General features: G+C 49.7%; 1 protein-coding gene across 22 annotated transcripts in view; it reads right to left on the bottom strand.

Annotated features, from left to right (window-relative positions):
• The window catches only part of IFT54 (intraflagellar transport 54), a 73759-nt gene that overhangs the window by 22071 nt on the left and 30699 nt on the right, over positions 1–20989 (bottom strand). For 6 of the 22 annotated variants that reach the window (XM_081491273.1, XM_081491269.1, XM_081491276.1 and 3 more), the window contains 7 exons: positions 18264–18326; positions 16068–16088; positions 14569–14650; positions 14083–14166; positions 12138–12261; positions 11884–11920; positions 9541–9617 (listed from right to left, as the gene is read on the bottom strand). In XM_081491273.1, the coding sequence (XP_081347399.1) occupies positions 9541–9617; positions 11884–11920; positions 12138–12261; positions 14083–14166; positions 14569–14650; positions 16068–16088; positions 18264–18326 (488 nt within the window). Of the gene's footprint in view, positions 1–8167; positions 8818–8934; positions 9127–9540; positions 9618–11883; positions 11921–12119; positions 12262–14082; positions 14167–14568; positions 14651–16067; positions 16089–18248; positions 18363–20989 lie in introns of those variants that run through there. The other 16 variants (XM_081491270.1, XM_081491274.1, XM_081491282.1 and 13 more) reach the window with 9 other exon arrangements.

Below are 20989 nucleotides of genomic sequence, written 5' to 3'. Positions count from 1 at the left end.
TACAGACACACACCCGTGTGTGCACACAGACACACATTCGTGCAGACACACACCCATACAGGCACACACCCGTGTGTGCACACACACACCCATACAGACACACACCCGTACAGACACACACCCATATGTGCACACAGGCACACACACGTACACACACCCATGTGCACGCACAGACACACACCCGTGTGCGCGCACAGGCACACACCCGTACACACACCCGTGTGCGCGCGCACAGGCACACACTCATGTGCGTGCACACACACACCCGTGTGCGTGCACATAGACACACACCCGTGTGCGCACACACAGGCACACACCTGTGTGCGTGCACACAGACACACACACACAGTTTTCATCTGTAGCTCTGACCAACGAGCGAGACTGAGAGAAGAAACACTTGAGCAGCCATGCGCACCCCAGGGAACAGACCGTGGTTTCTAAACATCCTCCACTGAAAGGAACCAGGAGGAGACGGCTCACGCCAGGGCTGGGACCGCACAGGAAAGGCCTAGAACGTCCTGGTGGGCCAGAGGGTAAGGAAGGGCTCCAGGAGCGACATGGGCAGAGGACCCAGGAGCCTATCTGAAGGAGCCCCACTGGCCGAATCAGAGGCAATTTGAGTAAAAATAATGATAGAATAAAGTCGGACCATGGTGAGCCCACAGTGATATAAAGAATCAAACTGAAAATTAGTGAAGAACGGGATACCTACAGGGTTTGGAAGTACTTCCCCACCAAGCAGCATTAATTACACCGAGTAAAGGAACAGTGGAGAAGAGACCCAAGGGCGCACCAGCCATAACGAGACTGATGGAACACGTGCTGTGTGACAGGACGCGGCGAGAAGAGCAGGCCTCCCTCTGGGCGGTCCCCACCCAAGATGGCCACGATGCTAAGGAGGGACCCATGCTCACTTCCTGGGCAGGATGGCCCTGCTGCAGGGATGGAGACTGTCCCTGTTCAGAGAAACTGTTCAGGAACGTACCCGGGAGTGATACCTGCAATCTGTTCTCAGGGTACAGAATTTCTTTGTCCCTTACGTGCAACTTTTCTCCAAGTGCAAGAGTCCTGTGACACTCACTGTGGCCCCACGCAGGCACGTGTTCGGGGCCTGGCACACTAACAGAAGCCCACCAGCTCTGGGACACGGTGATTACGGCCACCACTTCCAGGATGGGCTTCGCAGAGGCCTTCCTTCCCTGGAACCCCAGCCGGCCTCACTCCCCCGGGGGCTGGAGGTGAAGCCAAGACTCACCAGAGGAGCAGTGGGGTGGGGCGGGGGTCCCGAGCGGGACCACAACACACGCTCCTTTCTCGCACGACACTCCCCCGTCGGTCGTCTCTGAAGCATCTGAAAGTTCTCAAAAGCGCCCCTCACAACCTTAAACAGTTGACCTGCTTCTAAACCTGCTTTTCTTCACAAGTAGCTTTTAAAATTGTTTAAAAGCATTTGCTTTGCTTTGCTCAGCTGTTACTATTATAATCATCCATCATTTTTCACTGCAAATGACCCTACCTGTAGCACAATCAAGCTTTTCAAAGCTACCAAGAAACCCAACCAGTTTCCAAATTATTAATACGTGGAAATTACTTTTGAGTACCAAAACCTAACAAATAAACCTTTTATAACATGTATGGAGTATACTGAAAGAGTATTAAGACACAGTATCTTTTATTTGTAAATAATTTATAAATAGCAATGTCTAAAATAAACACATTGCTGCTTTAACATTTTTTCTCTCCTTGAGGGATTTAAGAATATTCTGTGAAATTTATAGCTTATGTAGAGCAAAACCCTGAGAGAACACAAGCCCTCCACTAACTGGCCATCCGTCCTGGCCTCTGTGACAACAGGAGGACAGACAGGCTTCATCAGTCACCAAGGGCTTTCACCTGGTGGGGAGCGGTCTTCGGCCAGAGGGATCATTGTGGAGACTTTGATCACAAAACCTTGATAGTGCTGCAATGTGAAAAACTGTACACGCACTGCTGCTATAAAGTAAGAAACTGAAGCGTTTTAACGCCAAGCCTTTTTAGTTTTCCTTGACTCTAAAACATCCCTGTGACCTGGACCCCGGAGACGGAGACAGAGCCACGCCCTGGGGCCATGCCCTATCTCAGTCCCTCCGAGACAGCCCTTCTGCCCAGTTACATTAAAAACTCAAGAAAACCTAACTCGTGCATCCAGGTCTGGTTCCTCCAGCAACAGTGTTTCCCCGGGAGCTGCTTTGTTTTCAGTCAGAAGGAACAATAAAGAGATGGGAGCAGAGAAATAAAAGCGTTTCTCACCTAAAACGGTAAGCACAGACTGGGTACGTTTTAGAAAGGATAAAAATAACTAAGAATAAGAATAGCTGCCCGGAAATACACCTCTTTGTTTCAAGGGAAGATAAGTAATTACGGAACCTCAGGATTCACACAGCTCTAGAGAGAATGAGCGGCTCCGCTTCATGCACTCGGCACAGGCCCTGCCCCTGCAGGGCGGGCGGCTTCTGGTGAACCCGAGATGGGTTCAAGCTCTGCCGCCTTCAAATCCTCCGCCAAGGAGGGCAGGCAGAGCTGGCACCCACGCCTGGGGCAGGAGACCTCGGCCAAGGACGCAGTCGCCCAGACCCCAAGTCCCTCAGCAGTACAGTTTCCCCGGGCATCTGGGGATGGGTTCAGGGCCCCCCTACACACCTCAAAGTCTTCAGATGCTCAAGTCCCTTATATAAAACGTCAAAGTATTTGCATAACCTAGCACATCCTCTCATATACTTTAAATCACCTCTAGATTATTCATAATACCTAATACAGTGTAAATGCTACATAAACAGTTGCCAGCATTGCAAATTTAAGTTTCGCCTTTTGGAACTTTCTGGAATCACTTTTCCCTCCAGATATCTTCTGTCTGAGGCTGGTTGGATCCCCGGGTTCGGAACACACGGGTGCAGAGAGCCCGATGTAAGCTGTCGGTGGTACCGGGCGGGGCTCTGAGCACTGTGCTGAGATTACAGCACATGCTGGCGGGACCACGGCTCTCTGTCTCTGTCACCCCTGGACCTGCAGAGACATGGAGACCCGCCCGCCAGGCTGCCCTGCGCCGTACCACAGGGACCAGCGGGCCAGCCAAGGCAGGTGGGGAAAAACTCCAGGAGATGGTGAAGGTCAGGGAAGCCTGGCATGCTGCAGTTCACGGGGTTGTAAAGAGTCAGACACGACTTAGCGACTGAATAACAACAAATCATTATTGTGGTCTATCATATAACCAAGGAATATATCTGTAAATATCTTGAAGCGATACTGTTGATAATTTTGTGGTGACAATTCAATTTTATATCCAAAACCCCAAATCCCCAGCCTGCATATTAGAAAACATGAAACTGTCAGCTTATTTCTAAATAAATAAATACAAAAACCCAATAATTCTTCAAAATTAAAATTAATTTCAGTGGTTTCCCAGTTCAGTTATTAAAGTCTCATCAGTCTAGACATATCGCAGCACATGTCTCTTTTATTTCTATCACAGCAGTTTAAATGGGAACACTATTCCTAGTACAAGAATATCCAGTAAGACGAGGACCATAAACTTTCAAACGAAAAATACGTTTATCAGGTGCAGAACTCTAGTTAAGCGGGGATGTGGAATAGCATTTTTCTAACAGGGGTATGGAATTTGTAATGAAATTGCACCATCTAGCCACCGAAATAAGAAATAACTATTTCAGATCTATTCAGATGACCAAAGTAAAAGAGAATATGACCCAAACCCCTGACTTTTATATAAGAGTTTAGGTAATTACTGTTAGCTATATTCCGTTTATTACCGTTAAAATATAACATGTTTGTGATATGGTCATTTTATCCATCAAGAACCCTTTCATGATACACGAGGTTCTCAAATTCCCAGATAAGAGCTTCTTCGAGACAGTCACCCACAATCTCTACTGACGTGTGGGTGTGACATGGGGCCTCATGGCTGCTTTCCCTTCAGAAGGGCAGTGAAACAGCATGTGGAAGTCCAACTCAGCACACACTCAGGTCCTTGTCTGCGGAGACACATGACTTCTAGCAGCCCCAGAACAACACGTGGTTCATGTGACCAAGAAGATGAAGAGAACAAACCCACCAAAACTTTAAATAAATGAAGAGAAGGAAATCTACAAAGAGAAGTAGACTCTCTGAGCCTATTTCAAAATAAAGAATTTAAATGAAAAGAAAAAGCAGCCAAAGCTTACAGTCACAGAACAGATATAACATGAAAAAACAGAAAAAAAGCACCTGAGAGAAGACTGTATAAAAGGAGACTGAAAAATCAGGAGTGAGAATCTTTAAACGGTGCTTTAAAGTGAGTGAACCGTCTTTGACACCACTGCTATTACTCCAAAGCATCTTCATTTATAAAGCTTGAAAAGCAAGCATTTTTAAAGCATAAGAAACACTAGTAAAACTGCTTTTCTGGTTGTTTTTTCAAAAACTTCATAAATCTGAAGGAAAAAAATGCTTGGCATGAGCCAATATCTTCCTATTAACAAAGTTTATATTTCCTCTTGAAGAGAGAGCAAGTAAGTCCGGATGAGGAGAAAAATGCTCAAAGCAATCCGACTCACATATTTATTCCATAATGTATTCCTCAAGTCCATTAGCACAATAAGAAAGGGCTTTTCTTCCAACACAACTTCAAAGACAGGCTGGAGAGATGCCCAGATTACAAATATGTATTTCCTTAGCACTGAAAAAAAACACTCCCTCCAAAAAAGTACAAAGTACTGAAACTCGGGGCACACTACAAGCTATGTGAGAGCAGAGAAAACACTATTTGAATTTTTGAATGAGCTAGAGAAGATAAACAATTAATATTATGATTAATACATATAAATCAAGAGTGACCACAGGTAGATATGGCCTACAAATAGTCTTCCAATCGCCTCTCTGTGAAGTCCACAGTGTACACTGAAGTGTAGACTGATCCCAAAGAGAGAAAGAAGACATACTCTGCAGGCATGAAAGCAACATTTATAATAACTGACCACAAACTAGGCCACAGAGAAAGTCTCCATTCCAAATAATCAACATCACAGAGACCACATTCTTTGAACATACAATCATATTAGATATTGGAGGAAAAAAAGAAAAACTTAAAAAAAAAAAATCTATGTTTAAAAGCTAAAAACCAAACTCCCAAATAGCTCATGTGCTAAAGAAGAAATAACAACCAACTACTTCATCCTAAAATTCAAGGAGTTTTTAGTATTTACAAATTTTAAATTTTAGGATAAAACATGCTTAAAGGGAGATGTATAGTCTTAAATATATTTGTTGAAAATGATGAAGACTAAAAACAAATGAGTTAAGGGTCTTCTACTCAAGAGGCTAGAGAAAGTAAACACCCGAAGAAATTAAGAGGAAGAATAGAGTAGAAATCAATGAAAGGACAACAGAAGTCGGTACCTACAGAACCAAAAGCTGACGCTTTGCTACTCGGTGTCTCTTTCAATGGTTTTTTCAAAGTCTTATCAAAGGGAAAAAAATACAAAATTTTTGGAAAGAAGAACTATAGACCTATTTTTTAAATCACAAAAGTATCTTGAAGCATCTTTTTGCCATGACTTTGTAAAATGGGCATGAAATAAGCGATTTCCTAGAGAAACACTGTGGAAGGGACTACTGGCTGGCTCCTCTGCCTGCTCACCCTTCTCTTTTTTTAGGGGGTTTTTTAGCTTATTTGTTGTTAATTCAGGTAGAATTGTACTGATCTCCCTTCTTAACAGCAAAGCTTCCTGTCCTGTGACCAGCCCACGTGTGGTCGACATGCCGATTCCAGAACCCTCAGCCCTTAGCCAAGCAGGCAGCCTCTGCCATTTAACCCAAGTGCCTTGCAAAACGGTCAGTTTCTGCCCATGCCAGACAGTGAGAAAATCTGGCAAGTTTTGGTCTGTACAATGGAACCTCTCATTGCTCGCTAAGCACATGGATGCCTGGAATTAAGCACATGGATGCCTGGAATTAAGCACATGGATGCCTGGAATTAAGCACATGGATGCCTGTACAATGGAACCTCTCGTTGCTCGCTAAGCACATGGATGCCTGGAATTAAGATGTCACTTCACAGACCCCTTAGTGACGAAGATCTGACCAATACAATGAAAGCTGAAGTGGTGTGCATTATCCCATTAAAAAGTCTAAAGGATTAGTTTGAGAGAACAGAAAAGCTAGCAACTCAGAAGCTCCAATACTAAGAAAACAGCAAGAAGAGAAGGAACTAGCAATGGAGTGACTGAACCAACATCAGAGGGTTGATGAACAATGAACACAATGACCACAAAGTCCCCCTAGCACAGAGGAAGCAGCAATGACCGTGAGTTTATGTTAACACTAAAGAAACAAAAAGATACAACTGCACATCCCTCTGATTGGCCAAGAAAAATTGCTAAGTATGACAATTTAACAAATGATGCTGGAACATCTGGTTACCATATGCAAAAATAAATACGCTTCAATCCATACCTTGCATTCTATACAAAAGTCAACTTAAAATATAAAACCTAAACTATAAAATCTCCAGAAAATATAAGAAGAAACCTCTGTGACCGAGGGTTTGGCAAGACTTCTTGGATACAACACCAACATTCGACTGCTTTAAAACTTTAAACTTCTGCTATTTGAAAGACACTTTCAAGGGAAGGAAAAGACAAGCCCTGGACTAGAGGAAAACATTTATGCACTGTATCTGATAAGAGTCTTATGTCCAGAATATATGAAGGATTCTCAGAACTCAACAGTAAGAATACAAACAGCCTAACTTTCAAAGGGGCAAAAAAAAAATGTGGACACTTTACCAAAGAAGATATAAGAATGGAAAATAAGCAAAGAAAAGATATTTAATATCGTTAGCAACTAAGAAAACGCAAATCAAAACCACAAGCAATTTTAAAAAACTGACCGTATCAAGTGTTGATGAGGACGTGGAGGAACCGGAACTCAACTGCTGGTTGGAAGGTGAGTGGTGGAGCCACTCTGGAAAACAGCCTGGCAGTTTTCTTAAAAAGCTGAGTAAACATTTACCACACGACCCAGCGGTCCCCTCCTAAGTGTTTACCCAGCTGGATGAAAGTCCTTGTCCACACAGACTTGTTCACAGCAGCTTTATCTGGAATCGTCCCAAACCAGAAGCAACCCTGATGCTCCCCAGTTGATAAAAGGGTAACCACACCGCAGTGTATCTGATGGCGGTAAAAGAAGTGAACTGCTGATGCACGCTGCAACGTGGGTATGCTGCAAAATCATTATGGCCAGTAAAAGGAGCCAGACCCAATAAAGAGTATATACCAAATGAGTCCATTCATACACAATTCTAGGAAATCAAACTACAGCAACAGAAGGAAGGGGAGCGGTTGCTGGGGGTGGTAGGGTGGACGGAGGAAACAGGTGGGTGGGAGGGAAGACCGAGGACACAGGCCACTTCTGAGGGCCATGAGCATGTTCGTTATCTCGGCTGTGGCTGCAGAGACGTGTGAAAATAGGGACTTTCATTTCATTGAGAGAACAAATCAGCATAGCCTCAATGGAACCTGGTGAAACTGAAGCCCTGCCTGTGTTCTGGCAGAGAGTCCAGTTCTGGCACTTTCTTGAGAGCAGCGGGGAGAGGGGGCCACAAACCACAGGCTGAGACCACGTCCTGCTGTTGTGATAAAGCTTTATCGGGATACAGACACGCATTCATGTACTAGTGTCTACGCAACAGCTGCTTATGGAGGCATCAGCAGAGCTGAGAAGCTGCGGCAGACACCATATGGCTCTGAAGCCTCAACTATTTACTGTCTGGCCTTTTACAGAAAACATCTGCTGATCACTGCTGGAGACCGACACTGGCTCTTGTGTGCAGGACACACGCAAAGGAGCCCATGGAAGCGCTCTGCACAACAGCAGAAGGCTGGAGAGCCCTAAGTGCCCATCAGTGAAGGAACTGATGACTAACAAACACTGGAATACCATTCAATTAAAATGAATAAACTAGACCAACAGGCATCAAAACGGGCAGGGTCTCAGAAACTCCATGCTGTCTGAAGAAAGCTGCAAACAACAAAATGAGGTTACAAACCCACAGGAAGGAGGCATCACACCGAATCTACCTTAGTGGCTGCCCTAGTGAGAACAGGACTGAAGCAAGTCCTGAAAGGACTTCAACTTTTCCTACACATTTTCATTTATTTTTAAAAAATCTAAGATATTTTAAAAGACCCACAAGTTAAATTTAAATGTGACGTCTATAACATACCAAAGAACAAAAAGCAGAGAAACTTGCTGGGTTTTCCCACCCGATTGTAATACACATCACCTCCAACTTTAAAAACGCTCACTAACTATACTTTTCAAAGCAGCACGTGTTCACCGAACAAGGGAATTTTTTCCCTTTTATCTTCTGAAGGCAATAGATCTACCCATCTGAAATTTACTTTCATAGGAAACTGAAACACAGGCATAGTGCGCTTTGCATAAAAACAAAGAGCTATAAAATTTAAACCAACTGCAGCTTCAAAGGTCACCCTCAGTAACAGCCTGAGGCACACACACTGGAGGTTTCCGACAGGTCTGCGCAAACACTGCCAGGGACACTGGACAACTCTCCAGACTCACGAGGAGGACGATGACATAGTGCAATTCCCCAGCGGTGGACAGCAGACGGCAGGAAGGGCTTCTCCCCTTTGAGAAGAGCACTCTCCTCCCGTTAGTGGTGTGATGGGCTCCCTGTAACTGGGGTTTCAGCGCTACGGGTCTCCTTGCAGCTGCTTCAGCCCAGATCTTCATGACAAACCAGGACATATTAAGCAGAATTATCTAAAACAAATAACTGTTAATTCAACTAGAAGGAAAAAAAACAGCTGTGTGAGTGTCTGTATATAAAGTTACTGGATTGTTGACTCCTGACAAAGCTAAGAAATCCAGAAACTTATGTTAAAAAACCAAGAAGTGAAGATTTATTCTTATATTTTTAAGGTGCTACAACGGAAAGCTCTTCGAGGCATCTGAGGCTCACTACCTGGCCTGCAGGTACTCACCCCGCTACGCGTGCCCCCGGGGCAGGGGCTGGTGGGCGGGAGGCGGGGGTCCTATCAGAGCCAAGCCGCACACCTCGAAGGGAGACAGCTGGAAGACCAGACAGAGAAGGCAGGAGTGTTCAAAAGTCAGATCTGAACACTTCCCAGACTTTCGCCCTGTCACCAGCTGGGGTCACGCAGGCGGACAGCCTGCCTGCCCCCACGGCGCAGGGAGAGGGGGCGGGCCGGGCAGGAAGGGGTCAGCTTGGGGTTGGCGCAGGCCGGGGGAGGCCGCCACCCCACCCAGGACGGGACTGGGCACAGAGGAGCAACACCAGGCCCCCAGAGCCCCACATCGTCTATCCTGCCAACTGGGCGGGGCGGGGGGGTAGTGGGGGAGGCTTGTAAACATGGACACTGACGTAGCCGACAATCACAGGGTCTCAAGGGCGCGCCTGGTCCTTGAAAGCAGACCTGTGAAACAGAGGCTAAATGCCAGCGCTTACAGAAGTCATTTCGTTACCTTCTCTCCAGGTCTGGATGACTGCTGCAACTTCTCATAATCTTTCTTAGTCTCCAGAATTTTTTTGACAAGTCCTCCTGTTGGAAATCAGTTGGTTTCATGTTAAAGCAGTTCTCTGCTCTAAGAAGCCAGCTTACTCTAAGCGCGGGTGGGGTGAGGAGGAATGCTAAGATTCTTTCTCTTTCTATACTGAAACAGCTTCAAATACTCTTTACAAGGTAAAAGAGCAAAGCAACTCTTTCAGCCTATTGTAGACTAAGAACTAATATTTCTTTATATTGGGGAAAGAGCCATCAACTCTTTTTATTATTTTAAAAAAGGATTACTCGTGAGATAAATACCATATGAAAAATCACTTGAATATACCTTGTTTGGTACGTTTGACCTTGGAACCATGTGACTATTTTACATTAATAAAACAAAATTAAATAAAAAATTTTAAAGCCTAAAGATTGAAAGCAAAAGAAAACTATCAATGTAGCAGTATCACATCAGCATGCGTAACTAACAGAGAAGAGTTATTTCACAACTTAAGAACAGAGCCACTGGCTGTGCCTCCCCAAGGGGATGGACAGTAAGAACCAGAAGGCGGTCGGATCTGCCAAGGACACCCTGACGCGCTGTCAGGAGACACACGGTTGTCAACCACTGGTCGTGCTGCTTGACACTGCCGAGTGTGCGAAATGCAGAGTAAAGAGACACACGGCTGACGCTGCTGGGAGCCAGAATTGCTGGCACGAGCAGAGACGTCCACGGACAAATCAAAGAACTTGGGGAAAACCCTGCAATCATAAATCTAAAGTGAACATACCAACATGAACTCAGGATTTCACCTTCTTACAAAAAAGTCAGAAAACCCCTAGATACAATGACCAACGCAGAAGTGACGTGCGACCAGACTCCTCGCAGATATGGGGTGGGAAGCAAGCACACGAAAGAGCCTAAAACCTCTGTCCACCAGGAACCAGGAAGCCACAGAGTCTCCTGGGCGAACACAGGCAGAAGGGCACGGAGAAAACGCAGGTGGGCTGGAGCAAAACACATCAGGCGTGTTCAAGCCTGACTCCAGACGGACGTCAAAACCACCACCAGCACCACCAGCACAGCCCTCACCGGTCACCCCTCAAGGTGCCAGCAGACAAACGCCCTGTGAGGGGGCGCAGGGAGCGGCAAACGCCCGGGGAGGCAAAGCCTGACAACGTGGAGGCCAACCAAAGTGTGCTGGGGGGCGGGGACGAGAAGGCCACCCCCACACCCCCCGCGGAGCACCAGAGCCAGACCCGCGTCCGAGCACAGAGACAGCAGGCCTGACGAGCAGCCAGCACCGCCGCCACCGCCTGCCCACATCCAAACAAACCGACTCTAACCAAGTCTCCGGACCCACTTCATAGGAACAGAAGAACACGGAAAAAAAAGAAGCCCAACACCGGTGGGTAACAAGCAACAGCCAACTGTGAGGAACCCTAAAGGGCGAGCAACCAGCCTCTTCAACAAATAAGTCACGAGTGGGATGGGGTGGGAGGGGGATTCTAGAGAGAATTCAGACTTAGATCAGTCAGCTGCAAACACAGAGACCTTACCTGGATTCTGACTCAAAGGAACTAGAAAAAAACACAAAACGACTGGGGGGAGAAAAAAGCACTGGATGACATAAAAAGCAGCAATGATTGCTTTTTTAGAGGCAATAATGGAATTATGGATATTAAAAAAAAAACATGTTTACAGCAGAAATGATGCTCTCCAGGACCTGAAAGCTGTGGGGAGTGGGGGATCACCTCTAGTGGAGACCAAGGTGAGACAAGATGACTGCTCCCTGCAAAAGCTGCATGATAATGCAGGGTTCGCCAGACCACTCTCTCGGCCTTTACAAACGTTAGAACTAAAAGAAGACATTATGGGAACCTCCCTTGTGGTGCAGGGGCGAAGACTCTGAATTCCCAACACAGGGAGCAGGGGTTCAATCCCCAATCAGGGCACTAAGAACCCATATGCTCCGTGGTGTGGCCGAAAAAAAAACAAAAAAGAAGACACTGCTTGGGAAGAAAAGAGTATTACAGAACTGTTGATCTGGAGGGGACCTCAGGAGTCCTCCAATCCCACGGTCTAATCGTGTGGGTAAGCAGGGACGTCATCTCCACAGCTGCCCACCGCTGACCTCCGGGTCCTGCCCCCAGCCCCAGCGGCTTCCATCGTCCCCAGGAAGAACCACACGTTGAGCAGGCGTCGGTGCCCACGGCGTCCTCTCTACTGCTACTCAGAGCCCTGAGCCAACCGCGGCAGACCAAGCTCGCTCCACCAGGTCCTTTCAGAGCCACCCCGGGGCGCACGCCGCCCACGACTCACCGTGCTTCTCGTCTTCCTCCAGCTCCACTGCCTGGGCCTGAGCAGAGAGGAAGCACAGAAAAAGGAGGCTCAGGCTTGCTGAGCTCTCAGGGCCACGCCCGCTGGATCTCATCAGGGGAGGGACCGGGTTAAAGAGGGCGGAAAACTAACTGAAACTTCAGAGGAGAGCTCTGTGCAGACAGATCTCAGAGCGAGAGGACTCGGCCCGGTGCTGTCTGCGCGTGATGACTCAACACGCGCCGCGCTTCACTCACCATTTCCAGCTCCGACATCTCGGGGAGTTGGGGGGCGGCCTCCACCACAAACTGATCGTCGTCCTCGTTGTCCGAGTTCTGCGACTCAACGATCACGTTGGACACGGTTTTACCACTCCCCGTCCTAAACGAGAGAGACTGGGTTCCGTTAGCAACCTTCTCCCGGTCACACGCCCCCATCAACCCCAGGCGTCTGGAACTGCGTCCCCAGTCCTCCCCAAGTATTCCCCACATCTTCACCCACGTGCCCTGGGGAGGCCGGGCCTCCCAGAGCCCGCAAGCAGCAGCTGACCTCCCCCTCCAGGCCTCCGCTCTCCAGGTCCAGGCAGGGTCATGGTTTTCCTTGCGCTTACAGTGGCTTTAGACTATACTCCCTAAAATCTGCCAACTTTGAATTTCGTGTTGTCTGAGTTTCTGTGACAACAGACGAATGTTGTCTGTCACCTGACAGAGGATGAGATGGTTGGATGGCATCACCGACTCGATGGACATGGTTTGAGCAAGCTCCGGGAGTTGGTGGAGGACAGGGAAGCCTGGCGGGCTGCAGTCCGTGGGGTCGCAAAGAGTCAGACACGACTGAGCGACTGAGCTGAACTGACTGAGCTTCTCTGAGAATCAGCGCTCTCGCCCTCGACCCCACCCCTGATCGCCCTCACCGGCCAGCCCCGGGGCTCACGCTGCGCTCCGGGCTGCTGCCCTAACTCCGGGGAGTTCCCAGTGCTGGAACGGCCCCGCCCAGTCCCTGGGGCCCCCGAATGCTCCGGCATCCCTGTCACAGGCCTACGGTGGGGCCTGGTCACCGTCGCAGACAGCAGATGCTCAGCCCTGAATCCAAGCCCCTGCTCTGCGACCACCCCACCCCACCCCAGCCCAGAGTCTTCCCAACCCTGACTGGAGAACAGTCCACGTGAGGCTGACTGGACCCCTCACCTGGTGCCCTGGGGGGCCCAGGAGCACACCCTGCTTCTCCATGCTCTGCAGACCTCTGGGATGGGCGGCCTGTCCTCTGCAGGAGGCTCAGCAGCACCCTGGCCCCGAGCCCAGCTGGACGCCGGGAGCCTTGTCTCCATGTCCTCCCCAGTCCCGATGCCACAAAACGTCCCCTGGGCAGCCCCGAACAAGGACCTCTGCCCTAGTCCAGTCCGGGCACCAGGCCCTGTCCTCCATCCCCAGACTCACTGTCAGCTCAGGAGGAAGACAGAGCCAGGAGCTCACCTCCCAGGATCTCACCCGCCCACCAGCCCCCTCTTGGTGAGGCCATCCCTCCACACGCCCGCTGTTCCCCCGACACCCCGCCCCCAACCCGCACCACCTGCGTCTGCAGTGTCCCCTCCCTACTGGACCATTCCTACCACCAGAGAAATGCGCTCCTCGTCTCTCCTTAAAGACAGGAACTCGAACTTCTCTCAGTCCTTCCCACCAGCACCTGCTGCCTCATGCCTTCGCTTCCCTGGGCAACAAGACACACCCACGCCGCCTCCAAGCCCTGCCTCCCAACCCGGCTGAAGCCCCCTCCGAGCAGCCCATTCTCCATTTCCTATTCCTTTGCTCTGATGTTTTGTACTATGTCCACACTGGACCACAGGGAGATTCGTAAAGTTTATGAAAGCCCTGCATGTGGCTTGTCCTTATACTGCTCATGACTTTCTATCTTTTGTTTTTAATTTTTGTGCAATTAAGCCTTTAAATCCTTTTATCCCATTTTCCCCCGGTTGTTTTTATTCTCAGAAAACCCTCTCATCTAGATAGGGAAGGAATACACTTTCCCGTAATGGCAGATGTGACTGCAGAGCGCGAACCCATGCGGAGGTGGTTCGGCCCGTGGTTAGAGGTCAGGGCCCCGCCCAGGTGCACGCGCTCCACCCCCACCAGCCCCACCCGCGCTGGGGAAGCCCCTCCCCCTCTCCAGGTGCCGAGAGACGGGCGTGGCTGCCCGGGGCCCCACCTGTCCGTGGTCAGCGCCTCCACACTCTCCTGCCTTCGGACCCGGGGAGGCGCGGGCCGTGCGCTCCCAGGCCGAGGTATCCTCCTGAAAAGAGACACAGAACACTTGCGCGTTTCAGGGTGGACAGAACACCCGCGCTAATGCTAATTTCCAGGCCACCTCCGACCTGCCGGTTAGGACACAGTCTGCAGAATATTAAGAACGTCCCACTAACCTGACAGGTCTAAAAGCACCCACCTCTTAACCTCGTTAAGGTAAAAAGAGCGGTAAACATAACCACCAGGAATGAAACCCGTGCCATGATTTAGCCGTGAGTACGAATCTCCCCCAATCTCTGAAATGCTGTACAGGAGTCAGGTGCCCCTCAGGTACGGGAAGATGAAGCGGGCTTTGCTGTCTCTGAACCGACTTGCTCACGACTGAGCTCAAGCAGCACAGGAGCTGGGGCAGCGTGGAGAGGCGGGGGCGGGACCTGGGCACACGGACCTGAGCGCCGCGGGGAGCTCGCCGGGCGGCTCGGGGTTCTCGGGCGCCTCGTGCTTCTCCTGGCCGGGAGCTCCGTCTCCTTCTGGACGGGCGGCCAGCCCACCAGCAAATTCACAAAGGAAAAAAAAACAACAAGTAAACATGTGAAGAGACAGCCATCAAAACAATGACAAATATGAATGAAATTTTTCTCATCATTTTGATGAAGTTGAACAGATGCGTAGTATCTAAATTTGGGGGAGGTGTGGGGACTTGGGCAGACTCAAAATACAAACTGGGTCAACTTCTCAAGAAAACAGAATTCAACAGGTAGGTCTGTCAAGTCAGCAGTTTAGCTGAAAGGAAGGTAGAGACTAAGGGCAGAAGCGGACGCACGTGTCAACATGCACGTGTCCAGACGCTCAGCCGCCACCGCTCACCACTGGGACAGACACCAGGAAACTCAGTAAACTGCGCTCTGGTCCCGTGTTACACCCGCGTAGTATGAAACGGTCATCATGTTAATATGCGCATATTCAACAGCGTGCTGGGCTTAGTCGCTCAGTCGGGTCCGACGCTCTGTGACCCCACGGACTGCAGCCCGCCAGGCTCCTCTGTCCATGGGATCCTCCAGGCAAGAACAGTGGAGTGGGTCATGTATTTAACAATTACACAGCATAGATGGGGGTCTAGAAGGACATTCATCCAAGTTATGAGCACTGGGATTACCAATGCTTTTCATTTTCTTCTTCATATTTTTCTGCATTTTTAAAGTTTTTTTATTTTGGCTCTGTACCATATTATTTTTATAATCTGAATAAAGTTTGATAAAGATTTAATCAGTAAACACTATGCCCAAACTATTAAGACAATTAAATTTACTATTTAAAGTAAAAGTGCTTTTATATGTTAGAAGATAGTAAAACCAGAATTTTTTTTTTTTTACAAAGAGCATGTAATTAATTAATTTATTTCTTTACACATAACTGAAGTGATGTTATAGTACATAAGTTATTTACAACTGTGCAGAAATGTGTTGCAAAATAAATTATCTAGAAGGCAGCAAAAGTACATTGTGAATGTGTATAAAATTGTTACAGGCACACTTTTTATACGATTATTGGGTTTAAGGGCGCACTTTTTATAAGATTATTGGCTCTGAAGTGTTTCAAGTTATGTTCTCAGAAAGAGAAACAAAATGCCCAAGATTAAACGAAAAAATATACAAACCACGTGGATTTGACTCCACTAAAAACACAACAGAGTGTCCTGCCCGGCCCAGGGTCCTGGCCCCGATTGGAGGCCTGAGCCATTATTGGAAACATAGTTTATACTCAAGAAAAAAATTCCTGATATGCATTCTTTTAAAACATAAAAAGTTAAATCTTAAATTGGTAGTTATGTTTCCTTAAACTACTTTCACTAATACAATGTATAAAATATAAACCTGAGAGTAAATGTGTATCTATACATATGGACACAATTTATACCAAACAGACTTATTTAAGGCCATTACTTACCTCCATCATTAGGACAGTCACCTAAAAAAAAAAAAAAAAAGTACATCAGAGAATCAATTTCTGCCAGGAAACTTCAGTATATTAAATGATCAGAACAGAATTCGAGAAAATATATCAGTAATAACTTTGGATGTTCATCAGGGGGAAAATGGTCATTTGCTCACAGCCTTTTTCTCAGCTTCCTAGTGCCACTGCTTTGTTTTTAGAGAGAATCATACTATGTCATTACTTGAAAACAGGAGACAGGAATGAGGAGAACGTGTATCGTCACGGAGACGAACGACAGACACAGAGGTGGGGGAAGGTGACGCGGCCAGGCGCGGGCAGACAGGCCCGTCCCACGTAAGTCAGCAGTGTGTGTCTTTCCATCGGCTCCCAGACGGGACGGCGTCTGCCCTCAGCAGCCGCCTCGGCACTCGTCACCGCGGACTTCTCCTTCAAGTGCCACGTTACGGGGACAAACGTGACGGCCGAGGCCACGACCCAGGAGGGAAGCGCCACGGGCTGGGTGGACGGTCTCTGCGCTCCACTCTTAAAAAGCTCGAACACGTGGCAGAAGAGCCAGAGCTCCCTGGATGCAGCCGAGGGCCAAGAACAGACGCCCTCGGAGGACGCACACCTGAGCGTGGGGAGGGGCCGGACCGTGAGGGCGGCCTGTGGACACCGAGGTCAGAGCCACAGACACGCTGCCACAAAGGGGCCGGCTCTGGGGGCGCAGGGGCCCGGCCCCGCAGAGGGCGGTCTGGAAGATGAGGCCGCCTGGGAGGACGCATGGGGTGTTGGGGAAGGGACCCAGGTGAGGGCTGCCATGCCACCATGGCCCCGACCCCGCGGCCCCGAGTCTTCTTCAGAGCCGGGGAGGGACTTGGGCCACGGGGGGCTCAGAGGGCGGCGGAGTCCGGAGCTGACAGCGGCCTGCCCCCAACACAGCCCAGCGCCCCCCCTCGCAGACGCCCCTGGCCCTGGGCTCTGCCTGCACAACCCAGCTTCCTCCCCAGACGCCGGGCCGGGGCCCCCTCTGCCTTCCTCCCTCGTCCCTGGCCGGCGCACCCCCGCCGGGCTCCCAGCCCCGTCAAGGCCGCCAGCCCCCTCTCTGCACTCAGCGCGTCTGCCCTTGGGCGTCCACACGCCTCCAGGCGACCCCGCTGCCCCGTCCCTCCCCATCACCCCACAGCCCGGGCCGGTCTGGCCTCTGGACCACGTGCTACGCTTCCCACACGATCTGAGCATCATGAAGCCACTCACCCCAAAAACGGCATCAGCGTCCTGTCACCAAGCTCCCGATACGGCCACTGGCCCCAACCCCACCCCCGCCCCACCCCGAGGCCCCTAGGCCCTCCCTGACCCCAGTGTGAGTCTCCCCGCAGCCCACCCGCAGCCCCTGCTGCAGGGCCTGCTGCTTCAGCTCACCCAGGCGCCCTCTGCCCGAGGGCCAAGCACACCGCAGGCCTCCGACAGACACTCTCTGCTGAACAGGCTGGCAAACACCCGCCCTCAGCTGCCCATGCCCCTGCGGCCCTGACACCTGCGCGGGCCTGGCGCTGGGGCACGGAGCGGGGGCGGCGGGCAGGTGCCCCTCCATGCCCGGCAGGACCTCCAGGGCCTGAGGAAGCACACGCCGGTCCAGAGAACGGGGGATGTGTGTACGCACGGCTGGTTCACTTGCTGCACAGCGGAAACTAACAACATCTCAAAGCAACTGTACGCCAATAAAGCCTTTTCTTAAAACAAAGCAAATACTGAATGTACAACTTTACTACAAGTTTTTTTTAATGCTGAGAAAAAAACTCACACTTGGAAGCAGAACCGCAGTGAGGGAGGACTGGCGTCAGAGCATCACCGCAGACTCACAGGGACGGCCTCTGAGCCGCTGGGAAGTCCTCTCGGACGGGAAACCTGGGGCTGCGGCCCGGCCTCCGGGACCCCCAGCAGCAACTGGGGCTTGTCCCGGGGTCGCCCCGACACCTCTGGGCTCAGGAGGGACTCGGGACATGGGAAGGCCTGGGCCCTGGGGCTGGGACTAGGACGTTCTCCTCCAGTTTATCAAACAGGCAGGAGCGAGTCACCAGCCACGTTTGGTCCTGAGTGTGGACGACAAGGGGCTGGGCCTCGGGGGGTCAAAGGCCTGGGAGCCTGCGGCTGCGGCCCCGGGACACCCCATGTGGGGGACGCACGGGGGACCAGCATCCCTCTTACCTTTCTGCTTCGCGGCTGGTTCGGACTCGGCGCTGCCTCCCCACAGACTGGCTGCACTGTCATCTGAAATACCAGCTGAGTTAGTATTAGCTTCTTTTGACGTCAGACAGTTAAAGTGGGTGATTAAGACGGGAACATGCAGCGGGGTCATGGGTGGCACCTTACGCATCTGTACCTCCCCACCGCCAGCTCCCCAGGGATGCCCCAGGGCAGCGTCCCAGAAAATGCACCTGGACCGCTCCCCCAAGCCTGGCTCTGGGATCAGGAGGGGGAAGGGGCGCCCGGGAAGTGGGCAGGCCCCACCCACTCAGCCGAGGCAGAGGCCAGGCCCCCTCCCCCATTTCCAGGACAGCCTGACACCACCAGCCTCCCTGGTTTCCCCACAACGGCCCAGCCTGGGAGTTGTGACCTGAGGCTGCAGCTTCACGAAGGCAGGAGCAAGAGGGAAATGCTCCTGGCTCTGCACAGCCCTACACACGTCGGAAGCTCCGGCACACCTGCCTGCTGTTTACTGACTGACATGCAAATGTTGACCAAAATAGGAAAAAATATCAAGTATCCGAGAAATAAAATATTTCTCCTATCAAAAAGAAAAGCAGGGGGGCTGAGGGGACACACTTTGAATTGTGGCAAGAACCAGGGAGGAAACCTGACCCATTATGAAAGCAGCGACTCCCCCATATCCAAAGGATCTGGAGACAAACATAAAACTGGGAAGATGTCCCTCTTCCTGAAACACAGTCTTATAATTACTACAGGTACTCAAATAAATAGTTCATGTCAGAACTATGCTGTCATAAAATAAAGAATCTTTATTCTTGTCAAATAAAGAGTTGCTTTATTTTCTGTACTAGAACTACATAAAACAGATAACGTATAATTTTCTGAGGAAATTTTTTTTGATCTGTTAGGAACGATGTGGACCTAAACAGCCTGATTCAAGCAGTTAATTATTTATGATATCTCATAGGAAGCAACCAAAGAACCAATATGAAGTACTATTAAGTTCTAAAACAAACAAATCTAAAAATCATGGTAAGCTGGGCAGCTGTAGATGACCAACTTTAGAAGAAAACACCCCAATTACTTTAAGTTGTCACATACTATTCGAAAGCATCAAATACTTTCTGTACTGTGCAAACTCCACCAACACAATAAGTAAATTACAGATGCGTTCTGTCCGTAGCTCAAGGAGACCAAGGACACTTTGCATAATTTCATCTCCTCAAAGTTCTTTCTCTATTTTTTGAGAGGCGATGATGGTTATTTTAACATTTCTAGCAGTAGTCTTAAGTGAGGTTTATTAAACCCCAAATTCACACAAATAGAAAGTACGTAAAAACAGACTACACCTTCACTAATAATACTACAACCAATCCTTAATCAGAGAGCCTAGGTTAGCCAGCTTGGCAAACAACAGCTTTAGAAAAAAATTAGAAATTAAAATCACTATGAATTAACAAAGAAAAAAAACAACCGCGCATGAGCACCAGCTGTTGTCTGAGTTACTGGTAATTACCGGCCCCGCAGGCAAAGACGGGCCCCCGCAGGCAAGGACGGGGGTGAAACGTGGCACCTGGGGTGGGTTCGCACCCGTGAGATCACGTGTGCAAAGCTGGGGCACCTGGTAGGTCTACCCCAGTTACTCTCCCGGAAACGCCTCAGCCAGCACGTGGCCCGCAGCACAGCACAAGCAGCCCGCTCCCTGCCAGGGCGCTGTGCAGCATCTAGCCGCACAGAGCTGCTGACCATATCCAAATGCAAATGCAAACAACCAGGGTTTGTACGGGGGGAGCTGCCTGGCCCAGGGATCAGCCTCAGCCTCGTATTCTGGGGTGCAGAGACGCTGAGTGCATCCTGACGGGACGTAAGGCAAAGGGCACAGCATCACCTACAAGGGTGAGGGAGAGCAGACTCTTCAGCCCAAGTCTGATCAGGCCTTTAGATCCAAGGGACATATGGGGGTAGGTGCTCTAAGCTACATGACACCACGAGGAACAAGCAGGGACATGCTGCACCCGACCAGCAACCGCCCTGCTCCGGAAAGTCAACGTTTCAGGACAAAAGTCGGGGCGGGGGATATTCCAGATTCAAAGAGGCTAAAGAGACAAGAAGAAGATGATAAGGAGGCAGGATGCAGCCTGGGTTTCAGACGATCCGGGGGAATCAGTGTGTTGGGTGCAACAGTCACTTCATGGCCACGTAAGTGCTGCTGAAGCGTTCAAACAGAGTGTTTAAAGTCGTGAGAGAGCCACATCCTACGCAGGCTGATAGGAAGTCCAGGGGTCCCCAAGGAGAGAGGGGTCTGGAATTCTCAGGGAGGAAGAAAGGACAAACTTTTTTTTCCCTCTACACTCCTTAGGATTATATAACAATAATCTATCCTGCTTGAGGACAGTCTGTGGAAAAAACGTTCTGGCTACTTCTGTTATCTTAAAATGTAAATTATGGGAGTAGGTCTGGTGAGGGCTTTACAACCTCCAGACATTCTTTTGATTCACTGTAATAATTAGTCTGAGAGTATATAACTCCATTGCTAACGCTAGCAAGGGGGTACTCTTTCAGCCCCCTTCTGATGCCTATGTCAGAAGCTTTCTCTATCTCCTTTATACTTTAATAAACTCTATTGCACAAAAGCTCTGAGCGATCAAGCCTGGTCTCTGGCCCCGGATTGAATTCTTTTCCTCCGGAGGCCAAGAATCCTGGTGTCTTTCCGTGGGTTCAGC

Source organism: Giraffa tippelskirchi, chromosome 5, assembly GCF_054371585.1.
Source record: "Giraffa tippelskirchi isolate mGirTip1 chromosome 5, T2T-mGirTip1v1.2.pri, whole genome shotgun sequence".
In the NCBI taxonomy this organism is placed as follows: domain Eukaryota; kingdom Metazoa; phylum Chordata; class Mammalia; order Artiodactyla; family Giraffidae; genus Giraffa; species Giraffa tippelskirchi.
Note: the sequence above shows the minus strand (reverse complement) of the source record. Positions and strands in the feature narration are given on the sequence as shown.